The 12,642-nt window shown below is 42.9% G+C and overlaps 1 protein-coding gene across 1 annotated transcript; it reads right to left on the bottom strand.

Moving 5' to 3' along the window:
• Positions 1-402: 402 nt before the first annotated feature.
• On the bottom strand, positions 403-9,265 carry psmb4 (proteasome 20S subunit beta 4). Its single transcript, XM_033975638.2, has 8 exons — positions 9,123-9,265; positions 8,269-8,395; positions 8,095-8,174; positions 7,538-7,684; positions 5,767-5,848; positions 769-885; positions 604-692; positions 403-525 (listed from the first exon to the last, which is right to left on the bottom strand). The coding sequence occupies exons 1-8, from the start codon at positions 9,248-9,250 to the stop codon at positions 513-515; spliced, it is 783 nt and encodes a 260-aa protein (XP_033831529.1). The 5' UTR covers positions 9,251-9,265; the 3' UTR covers positions 403-512.
• Between the last annotated feature and the right edge of the window lie 3,377 nt (positions 9,266-12,642).

The following is a 12,642-nucleotide window of genomic DNA, read 5'->3' as shown; positions in this document are numbered from 1 at the left end:
TGCAAGCATCCGAGGCACGCAGGGCTACGCACAGCTGCGACGCCTTTGTTCTGCTACACACTTTGAATTAAACTATTCACTCCACGTTCTTCCCCACTCCGGCCATAAATATATCTGTTACCATAAAAATAATACATATAACGAACAAATACAATGTACATATTTTGAACAACATAATTTCAGATGGTGACAGAAAAGTTGACAGTAGGCTTTCCAATTTTCCTTAAAATATCCTGGTATAATATACCTTTCATATCATACATTTTTTATTAGCTATGATATCATTAGAATTTTTCTTGCCCTTTGTTTTGTGCTGTTGTAACACTGAAATTTCCCCCATTGTGTAATTTTAAACCTTGCAGTTGACAGTTAAACTTTTAATATAATCAACAGTTGAATCAATGACTTCTCGGATTTTGCATTTATTTAATTTTCAGTGTACAAAAACATTTAACATCAGAAAGAACTAGATGAGGGAGGGGTTGATGCGCTTCCATATTTACTGCTGGGCTTCACTCGAATCCACTGTAGAAGAGACAATTTTTATTATTAAGACAGTTTTTAAGAGTTTACAAAGTGGTATAGTTCATCTCTGTCCCTTACCTGACCAAGTGCGCAATGTCCCAGTTAGTCTCAGATGAAAGAGGCCCAATTATCTCCACTCCTTCAGCTGTAACTATGGCGATTTCATACTAAAAAAACAAAAATATTAAACTATATTTTATAGAGGAGCAAAATCAGAAGAGCAGAGCCAGAGGAGACACTAACCCTGTTGTAGGATCTCGCGTCTCTGTAGTAGAGCACTTTGAGGCAGCGCTCGATCAGATCTCTAGCTTCTTGTTTGGAAAGGTCTGTCCTGTTCTCCACCACCTCCCTCATTAGTGGCTGTGCAGATTTAAACAAGATAATTTGCATTATACCAAATAGTACTTGCCATACGTCTACACAATCACATCTAGTTTCAAGGGCCTGAACCTGATTGCTGAAAATGTTTTAGTTTTAACTTTTACCCCCACCTGCTTAGTCCGGCCACTGTGACATTCCTGATGTCGCACCATGTCAGAGAACTGTCTGGGATAGTGTCATGCAGTCGTTTCCTTATAGTTCTCAAATCTCTGCTACCATTTGATTTTTGTCACTGTTAACCTGTTTAGGTCTTTTTTGCACAAATCCTCAGAACGGAAAAGTACATATAAATTGAGGGTTTCCTCAGCCTGTACATGGCCCACATGCATGATCTTAGCGTCTAAATTAAGCCTTTGTGTTTCTCTGGTGGTTGGTTAAATAATGCCATTATATAACAATGCAAATAAGTACATTGGAGTAAAACACAACCCTCTTAATTCCACCAGACAAAAAATACAAAATTAAAATGCAAAGTTGCCTTTTAAACACCAAGGAAAGGTGAAAACATGTGATCATCATTTGTGCAAAATCTGGTATAGAAAAAGCAAAACATGACAATTTTACAATGTTTTTAGTAGGAAAAAGTTCAGGCATCCTGGTGCCCATATGGGACCCATGTGCCAATTTGCCCTAGATGGTATCAGCAGATATTGTAAGCACAAATCAATTATTGAGATAAAAATGCAAATTGTAACTCAGAAAGCCAAAAAATAAAACTTTTCCTAACAAAAAATGTCACAATTTGACCCACAACAAAGTTTAATTCATGTAAATGTGCAGTACATAAATATGATTCGTAATTAAATTATAATTTTGTTCAAATTTTCATAATTCATTTTTATACTGGTGACAAACAGGCACTCTCTCCTTTCTCTTAAAAATGCTTTTGCACATGTACATGGTACATAATACATGGCAATGCTAACATTAGCAAAATGGCCACTAGAATGCACTAAGTATGGGTGGGGCCACAGGGCGGGGAGAGGTCACAGACTGAAAACAATATCAGAGTACCTCATACTTTAGTAACTAGTATTTATATGACTGTTTACCCAAAACATGGAGCTGTGCCTGGGGAAGCAACCTCTAATGGAAAAGCAGCAAAGGGAGACACTTTTTAAAAGTATAATTTCATTTTTTGCCTATTTTTTTCTGCACCTTTTGACTTCTAGTTTAATGACAGGGGAGACTAAAACCTATGGGATTTTTTTGCTTTCCATTGATATACAACTTTTGCATGTACAAATGCTGTAGTGCAGTGGGGCTGACTGATTTGTGAAAAAATAATCAAATGTAATAAACATTGCATTTGTGATTAGATTTGTGATTTATTTTTTAAGAACATAGAGTTACAACGAGGCCAGTTACGTCGCCCGGACTGGCGTTACCGGGGCCCCACCCTGGAGCCAGGCCTGGGGTGGGTGCTCGGCAGCGAGCGCCTGGTGGCCGGGCCTTTCCCCACGGGGCCCGGTCGGGCCCAGCCCGAAGAAACGACGTGGGGCCGTCCTCCCGTGGACCCACCACCTGCGGGAGGAGCCATGAGGGGCGGGTGCGGAGAGATCCGGGCAGCAGTCGAAGGCGGGGACCTCGACGACCGGATCTCCGGACATGGAGACTAGCTCTGGGGACATGGAATGTCACCTCGCTGGGGGGGAAGGAGCCTGAGCTTGTGCGGGAGGTTGAGCGTTACCGGCTAGATATAGTCGGCCTCACCTCCACGCACAGCTCGGGCTCTGGAACCCAACTTCTTGAGAGGGGTTGGACTCTCCATTTCTCTGGCGTTGCCCGCGGGGAGCGGCGGCGAGCTGGTGTGGGCTTGCTCATTGCCCCACAGCTCAGCCGCTGCGTGTTGGGGTTCACTCCGGTGAACGAGAGGGTCGCGTCCCTGCGCCTTCGGGTCGGGGACAGGTCTCTCACTGTTGTGTCGGCCTACGGGCCAAACAGCAGTGCAGAGTACCCGGCCTTCTTGGAGTCCCTGGGAGGGGTACTAGACAGTGCACCAACCGGGGACTCCGTTGTTCTCCTGGGGGACTTCAACGCCCATGTGGGTAACGACAGTGACACTTGGAGGGGCGTGATTGGGAGGAACGGCCTCCCCGATCTGAACCCGAGCGGTGTTTTGTTATTGGACTTCTGTGCTAGTCACAGCTTGTCCATAACAAACACCATGTTCGAGCACAAGGGTGTCCATCGGTGCACGTGGCACCAGGACACTCTAGGTCGGAGGTCGATGATCGACTTTGTTGTCGTGTCATCTGACCTTCGACCACGTGTCTTGGACACTCGGGTGAAGAGAGGGGCTGAGCTGTCAACTGATCACCACCTGGTGGTGAGTTGGATCCGCTGGCGGAGGAGGAAGCCGGACAGACCTGGCAGGCCCAAGCGCATTGTGAGGGTCTGCTGGGAACGTCTGGCGGAGCCCTCTGTCAGGGGGGTCTTCAACTCCCACCTCCGGGAGAGCTTCTCCCTGATCCCGGGGGAGGTTGGAGACATGGACTCCGAGTGGGCCATGTTCTCCACCTCTATTGCCGATGCGGCTGCTCGTAGCTGTGGTCGTAAGGTCTGTGGTGCTTGTCGCGGCGGCAATCCCCGAACCCGGTGGTGGACACCGGAAGTAAGGGATGCTGTCAAGCTGAAGAAGGAGTCCTATCGAGCCTTGTTGGCTCGTGGGACTCCTGAGGCAGCTGATGAGTACAGGCGGGCCAAGCGTGCCGCGGCTCGGGCAGTCACAGAGGCAAAAACTCGGGGTTGGGAGGAGTTCGGGGAGGCCATGGAGGAGGACTATCGGACGGCCTCAAAGAGATTCTGGCAAACCGTCCGACGCCTCAGGAGGGGAAAGCAGTGCTTCACCAACACTGTTTACAGTGCGGGTGGAGAGCTGCTGACTTCGACTGGGGATGTTGTCGGGCGGTGGAAGGAATACTTTGAGGATCTCCTCAATCCCACTGTCACGTCTTCCGAGGAGGAAGCAGAAACTGGGGACCCAGAGGCGGACTCGTCCATCACCCTGGCTGAAGTCACTGAGGTGGTTGGCAAGCTCCTCGGTGGCAAGGCTCCAGGGGGTGGATGAGATCCGTCCTGAGTACCTCAAGTCTCTGGATGTTGTGGGACTGTCTTGGCTGACACGTCTCTGCAACATCGCGTGGCGGTCGGGGACAGTACCTGTGGAATGGCAGACCGGGGTGGTGGTCCCTCTGTATAAGAAGGGGGACCGGAGGGTGTGTTCCAATTACAGGGGAATCACACTCCTCAGCCTTCCCGGTAAGGTCTATTCCAGGGTACTGGAGAGGAGAATCCGACCGATAGTCGAACCTCGGATTCAGGAGGAGCAGTGTGGTTTTCGTCCTGGTCGTGGAACACTGGACCAGCTCTATACTCTCCATCGGGTCCTCGAGGGTTCATGGGAGTTTGCCCAACCAGTCCACATGTGTTTTGTGGATTTGGAGAAGGCATTCGACCGTGTCCCTCGTGGTGTCCTTTGGGGGGTGCTCTGGGAGTATGGGGTCCGGGGCTCTTTGCTAAGGGCTGTCCGGTCCCTGTATGACCGGAGCAGGAGCTGTGTTCGCATTGCCGGCAGTAAGTCAGACCTGTTCCCGGTGCATGTTGGACTCCGCCAGGGCTGCCCTTTGTCACCGGTTCTGTTCATTATATTTATGGACAGAATTTCTAGGCGCAGCCAGGGGCCGGAGGGGGTCTGGTTTGGGAACCACAGGATTTCATCTCTGCTGTTTGCAGATGATGTTGTCCTGATGGCTTCTTCGAGCCAGGACCTGCAGCAGGCACTGGGGTGGTTTGCAGCCGAGTGTGAAGCGGCTGGGATGAGAATCAGCTCCTCCAAATCCGAGGCCATGGTTCTCGACCGGAAAAAGGTGGTTTGCTCTCTCCGGGTGGGTGGTGAGTCTCTGCCCCAAGTGGAGGAGTTCAAGTATCTCGGGGTCTTGTTCACGAGTGAGGGAAGGATGGAGCGGGAGATTGACAGGCGGATCGGTGCAGCGTCTGCAGTGATGCGGTCGCTGTATCGGTCCGTTGTGGTAAAGAAGGAGCTGAGCCGGAAGGCGAAGCTCTCGATTTACCGGTCAATCTACGTTCCTACCCTCACCTATGGTCATGAGCTTTGGGTAATGACCGAAAGGACAAGATCGCGGATATAAGCGGCTGAAATGGGTTTCCTCCGCAGAGTGGCCGGGCGCACCCTTAGGGATAGGGTGAGGAGCTCGGTCACACGGGAGGAGCTCGGAGTAGAGCCGCTGCTCCTACACGTTGAGAGGAACCAGCTGAGGTGGCTCGGGCATCTGCTCAGGATGCCTCCTGGACGCCTCCCTAGGGAGGTGTTCTGGGCATGTCCCACCGGGAGGAGGCCCCGGGGAAGACCCAGGACACGCTGGAGGGACTATGTCTCTCGGCTGGCCTGGGAACGCCTTGGGGTCCCACCGGAGGAGCTGGAGGACGTGTCCGGGGTGAGGGAAGTCTGGGAGTCCCTGCTTAGACTGCTGCCCCCGCGACCCGGCCCCGGATAAGCGGAAGAAAATGGATGGATGGATGGAGGATTCTGTTCAAAGTTCACATTCTAACACTGAAATCTGAACTGACAAACTAATAAAAGAATGTTCTCAGAACATGTTTGTACAGATCTTAACTACAGGATTAGCAAAAACAGGGGTTAGTAAAAGACCCCATGGGGACACAGGCATCTGACACACAGGGACATTTCAAAACATGTTACCACAGGGTTAACAGTTTTTATGCCAAATAACACAGGATATTAATAGCAGCCTTTGCAATTTGCATCCATTCAAATTGTGATGAGTCTTGCAGCCCTAATATAAGTATACACATTAATGAAAGGCACTCTGCTCTCACCTGTGCCAGGTACGCTCCAAAGCCCGTGGCCACAGTGGGAGCCTCATAAGCCACGCCCAGTTTGTCCACGTAACCCAAAAACCTGCAGAAATGGGAAGTACAGGGTCACACAAAATAATGCCACATCACAGGTGTCACAGGTGAACAGGAAATATTTGTTATAGTTCCTGTTGTCCTGCACTGTTTTAACTCAAATAGGTCCACCCGAAATCATTTGTCAAACGTCAAAATCAAGTAGAGCTAATTTGCATTTGAGATGTGCAAAATCAGAAAAACAGACATTTTTAAAAGGGATGTAAAAAAAACAAAAAAAAAACAAGCAACAAAGTTATAAAAAATAATGAGTCCATTGAGTAATCTTCCAAACCAGTGTGCAAAGTGATTCCATTCAACCTCAACCACAACTTTTACAGACATGTGTTCGGAGGGTTGTAGGTTAAAGTATCAAAAATCAGATACTCCTTTAAGTAAGCATAGATACTGCAAAAAATCCCATTCACAGGACCTTTCCTAAACAGCTTTAGTGTAATTTTTTTTATCACAACAAGTATAAGACCTCATGGAAATGTAAAGTCCTAATATTTTGTGTATGAAAATTACATTCTAAAAAAGCATATTCATCGTGGTAAAGGAATACGCATCAAAATTGAGTTTGAAGAAGTAGTATCGTGACAATGATATGATGGGCGATATATAGGTTAAAACATTGGTATCGTGGTAGAGGAAGGATTTTCCAGATATTGGTATTTGTTTGATATTGAACACTGTCAATCCCAGTTTGTCCTCAGTGCATCTAAAATATGGATATAGCATCATACAACTAATTATTCTATATCAGATTTAAATACATTGTTGGCTTTTATGTTCATTTGGGAATGAAAAGCCCTGATAAACTCATCGTGGTAAATAATTTGGATGCTCTGAATGCATAAGGTAAGTAAATAAGAGGAATAACTTTGGACCACTGCAAACCCTTTAAAATGAACTAGTTCTGCTTTTCACCTTGTTACTGAAAACAAAAAATCAGACTACCTACTTTTGTGGGTTTTCCTATCGGATCTCGCCATCAGTTTAAAAAAAAACAAAAACTTATCGGACAATGTAGCACTTTTTAAAAAATATTAAAAATTTTTAAAAATATATTGAGTAAGTCTGTTCCAAATACAGGACTTTAAAAAGGTCCTATATGACACAAAACTGACTCTTGTGAGCTTCAAGTCATGTTGTAATACTGTTTCCTCCTCAAAAACAGACCTGGAGTTGTGTTTTGTTTCATTCACACATGTTTGAGAAACACGTTATTATTACACTGTCTACATCTTCAAAGCTCAAAATGCTCTGTTCCACCTTGTGATGTCAAGAAACGGTAGTTTTCAAGACCCCCTTTTACCTTTTATTAAGCAGATTGGAAATGCTAGGATTGAAATTATCCAAATGATTCTAGTGAAGGTGTATGGTGCACTTCTAGTATTATCATATGGAGGAGAGTTTTCCATTTTCAGAACTCTGCAGGGTTAGGCTTGTCACTATATTTACTATATTGATTTATCGTTCAATATATGAAAGCTTGAACAACATATTTTGGGGCTCAATATTTATCATGTGTACAATTTTTTGCCAATAGTGGGGATTTTTATGTAATAAGGTAAGATCTGAGATGTAGCGGGTTGAATGAATAACTTGTATGCTTAATTATTGGTTCCTTCTGATATTTATTTGTTGCAGCTCATAGTCTTTTAATTATACAGAATACTTAAGAATTGCTCCATACCCTTCTCCATCGTAGAACCCTCCCAGCACCACAGTGTTCCACAGCGGGTTCATGCGACTGCGGCGGTTGTACATGACACGGGTGAGCCACGAGTGCACGGCTTTGGGGCTGTAAGAGTGACCGTCCCCCAGAAGCTCCTCATCGATTCTGGAGGAGAGGAGACACATTCGAGCAACAGAACACATTTGTAACTGTGATATATTACAATTGATACTTTGTAGTAACGTCACACCAGGGGTGTTCAACATGCATGTGTATTGGAGGAATTTTCACCAATTACCATGGAGATAAAATGCACACATTAGCAAATACAACCAAATACGTCTTCCAAAGATCTCCCAAAACTACCAAATCCTTCACAAATTGCCAATTCCAAACAAGTAAGGTTCAACATTTGTGAATCAAAAGTTTGGCAATTTTTTCTAAAAGCAGTGACTCTCCCATAGAGTTATATTGCCCCGCCATCCATCTGAGATTATAAATTCATCAGATTCTACAATGTGAATTCAACCTATTCCCAGGCTCCCAGAAGAGACAGAGAGAAGAGAGCTGCTTACACCATCTGCTCAATGACCTGTTTCAGATACTGATAATCTGCATAGTCTCCGGATGCCCCAAGTATCGTGTTGTTGTTCACCTGAAAATTAACAAAAAAAGTTTCAGCGATTATAAAATAATTATGTAAAATAGAAAATGTTTTGTTTTATTTTTAAATGTCACATTATTTTTACCTTCATGAGGCGAGAGATGTTCCTGAACCGCGCCAGAGAGCCATATGAACCCAACATGTCTGCAGCAATCATCACTCCACCATTAAACTTAACACCCAGAACAGAGGTCCCTGTTACCATTGGGTTACTGCAAAAAACACCAACAATATGTGAGAGCAGCAGAGCCAGAGGAGACGGAGAGCCAGAGGAGACTAATTTCTCCTCACTTTGTTCGCAACATAAACAGAACTAGGTTTAGTTTAGGATAAACCAGTGTCTCAAACTGTGGTGTCGCTCTAGAGTTCAATATATTTATATATATTTTTTTGACCTCCTTTGGAGAATTTCTTGTTTGGAAACGAAATGATTTCGTCCACTTTTAGACCTAGTTTAGCTCTAGATTAGACCTGGAATAGTCCTGTTATAGACCTGGTGTAGAGCCGGTGGTACTCAGAAAGCCAAATCTTTAGAGCCACCGTGTTAGATCATTAGTAGAAAGTTCGAGCATGTTTAAAACAACCCAGAAATGTTTGATCTACTTGGAAATAAGACAAGAGAAATCATTTTACTGGATCCAAAAATTTTAACAGCTACATCAGTGGAAACTCCATTGTACTATTCAAGTCTCACTTTTGGTTTCGTTTTTTATTGTCCTTTCCTTAGCTTATAAAAGTGTAAATACATTGTTAAAAATTTAAATGGTTAAAGAGCAATTAAAGGTGTTGAGCTGTATTAAAATGTTTACTAATCATGACAGGAAGAGTTTATTTGGTGTAGTTAGCCGTTAGCTTAGCATGACTCGGCTCCTGTTTGTGTTCCCGCAGAAACAGCCTGAATAAAGCCGTTTTTCCACTACTTCTGGGGGTAAAACTCACAGCGTGTGTCTGACGGGTCCGCCGGTCGCTGCAGAACCTATTCCGTTGCTGCCCCCGGAGAAAGAGTAAAACTGCCCCGGCTTAGGCCCGTTTTCCCAAAAACTCAGCTTCACTCCGCACGACTCCATCTTGAATCTAACCGGAACTGACGCAGGAAGTGACGGCGAAGGCTTCTTGGGGAGCGTGGTCCGTCACTACGGTGTGCGCAAACTAATGAACAGTGGCTGCTGGTCAGTATCTGATTAATACCTGATCACATAACAGTTTAGACTTATTTCCCCAAAATGTAGTTTTCAAATCATTATTGCAAATACTTGGCAAACAAAATGCTAAGCTTCATAAAAAATTTTCAGTTTGAAAATTGACCGCTTTGGTCAAGATTATTAACAATATGGCATCTCCACCTCTCAAAAGGTTTGCCACATTAACATCTGAGCAGATGACCAGAACAACAAGGTCGACATGTATGACCAGTGTAGAATACCTAAAAGAAAAGCAGCTCTATTTTTTAACAGCACAGAAGCGCCAACACAAGTGAAATTGTTTTGTTTCCAAATGTAGGAAAAACAAGTTATAACTAACAACTACATTATATCTGATTAAGGGCACAGAGGGAGTAGACCACAGAGGAAGAAGGGCACAGAAGGAGCACGGCAGAGAGGGAGTAGGACACAGGAGGAAGGCCCCTGAAGGCAGAGTATAGAAGGAAGCAGGGCACAGAGGAAGTGGGACGCAGAGGGAGCAGAGCACAGATGGAGTAGGCCACAGAGGGAGAAGGGCACAGAGAGGACACTGAGAAAGTAGGGCACAGAGGGATTAAGACACAGAGGGAGAAGGGCACAGAGGCAGTAGGGCACAGAGGGAACAGGACATAGATGGAGCAGGGCACAGAGGGAGCAGGTCACAGAGAGAGCAGAGTACAGAGGGAGTAGGGTGGGAAGGGGATAGAGCTATTTAATGTCATTGTAATTTGTATCACTATTTGTTTATAGATTGTATTGTTTTATGCATCTGTGCAGATGGAAATGACCTCTGAGAGCCGTAGTGTTGTATAAAGCATCTCTTCAATGTTTCTTAGATTAATGCTCCTGTACATGGTCCCTGTCAAAGAAATATTAGATTTAAGATTTTACTAAAGATTTTGCCTAGACTTTTCTAGTTTGTGAATTTTAGTAAGTTTATAATGTTACTTGACATGGACATGAGCAGCAGATGTGATATATGTAGGTCTATATAGAGGTAATTCCATAACTGTTACCTAGCAACTATAATATAAACAAGGGCCCAAAGTTGTTATGATTAAATTAATAAAAATAAAAGACAACACCTTAATTTTGCTTAACCACTGTCAGAAAAATACCTGCCTTTTGTGTAAACTGTCTTTGCATTTTGGATAGAATTTTCCGTGTTGATGACATAGTCAGAGCAATTCTGCTTTACAGCTCAGCGCTACTACTTCCTGTATTTTCCAAGTTTTTGCTCAAATTGCCACTTAATAAATAAATAAATGTTTAGAAAATGCAAATTGAAAAATCTGATTTGAGTAATCAGAGGGATGATCAAATATTAGACAATTTCACTGTTAAAATTTTAATAATGTTTTAGCTCCATAAATGTGATAATAATCTGGTTTTGATTGTCAAACTTTCATCTTGTTCCGATAAAGTATAAATTACAAAAATATTGAATAATAGGTCTACAGTAACCATTACAATTATTATTGATTTTTATGAAGTATTAAATGATAATGAAAAATGTCTCTGTCCATAATAAGTGTGTACACGTCTGTGAAGCTGTAGAACCATAGGCTCTGATCAGGCGTCACTTTTCAGAGGTAAAAGAGAAGCCAGAAATTATACAAGTAGGACGTTAGTTAAAAATAATATTACTCAAGTTGAAGTACAAAATAATGGTCCAAGAAATGACTTAAGACCCAAGTAAGAGTAAAAAAAGTATTTGGGAAAAGTACTATTTAAGTAAGAGTAAGTTAAAGAGTAACTGTCGGGACATATCACCTGATTTATAATTTGAAGTGAATGTAACATGAAGGGCAAAACATTAATGCATAAAATCTGATGTTTTCAAAGGACAGACAGATGAGACAAACTAAACCATATCTGAAAGAGCTGCAACAAACTCAAATGCTCAAATCGTTTCACATTGTAACATAAAGCTCAAGTCACTTTTAGACTCACTCAGAGCAGGAAGAGGAACACAACATTTACTCGAGAAAGAGTACTGTGTTATTGAATTATTTACTTACAGTGTTTACCTAATTCGTACTTTGTCATATAGACTGGGTACAAATGAGGTAAAACACTCTAAGTAAAGATGTCCCTGTAAGACATAACATATTACTCAAGAAAGAGTACATTGCACACTGTACTGTATTACCCAAGTAATAAATATTCAATAAAAATATGACTAAAGTAAATGTGTGCTGCTAGAAAAGCACTCTGAAAAGTACAATTTCTTTAAAAAGTTGGTCAAGTAAATGTAACTGAGTAAATGTAACCCACCTTTGCTGCTGTTAGATGTTTTATAATGGACCAGATGTGACTTTGGACCAAGTGTCCTCATATTGTTGTTTATTTGTCCTGGCACAGCTCAGTTTGGCCTTGGTCATGAGGTGAACAGAGGTCATCAGCTCCATGAGGTTTGGAGGGTTTAACACTTTACTGAACCTGTTTCACTCACATTCAAAAGAGATGAGTTCATGTCCCATTAGCAACAGCTAAACTGTTTATAATTCAATAAAATCAAACCTATTCTGCAAAATGGACTTTTGACAGCTTTTAGCTGTGCCATGGTAGTTTCCTTCTCATTGACTCTAAAGTTGTATTTGGAGAGATTTATGTGTTATGTTATGTTATGTTTGAATAATCTTTAATCTCTTAGCTTCAAGACGCCATTTTACCGTTCAACTCATGTTTTCTCTATCGCCGGTGCACACCCACTCTCACGTATGCACTTTGTTCACCAATTTTATTTTCTTAAACTGTGATACTCGTAGGATTCATGTGTGGACCATAGAAATATATTATATTAATCATGTCTTTTGTTTTACGAGCTAGAGACCCTTTTCATGGAGCCACCTACCAACAGTTTCGGTTCTCTCAAAAACTGCAGAGCCACTCTTTCTGTTCCATTCATTGTGTATTGAAAATTAGCTGAATCGTGCTAAAATAAATCAATATTTCAATACCAGGCAGCAGACAGCAAGTTTCTAATACAAAACGACAGAGAGCATGTCAAGACCTTTACTACGATGTAAGTACTTAAATGGAGGAAGTTTCTGGGTTTATTAAAGCAAGTAATTGTGTCTTGAAGCTAATGCTAAAACTGAAATTAAAATGAATTAGTGACGTTAAAATAGAGCTACAATCTGAATGATTTGGACAATGGACTTGCCATTACATTCTCATAAACTTGTTTTATGTTCTATTTTGAGTTTTAGATTAAGTTAGCATTAGCATTAGCTTTGAGACACAAGTACCTACTTTTATAAACACAACAAGTT

The sequence above is a fragment of the Periophthalmus magnuspinnatus genome, chromosome 11, assembly GCF_009829125.3.
Source record: "Periophthalmus magnuspinnatus isolate fPerMag1 chromosome 11, fPerMag1.2.pri, whole genome shotgun sequence".
NCBI lineage: Eukaryota > Metazoa > Chordata > Actinopteri > Gobiiformes > Gobiidae > Periophthalmus > Periophthalmus magnuspinnatus.
The sequence above is the reverse complement of the archived record's forward strand: the minus strand, read 5'-3'. Positions and strand labels throughout refer to the sequence as shown.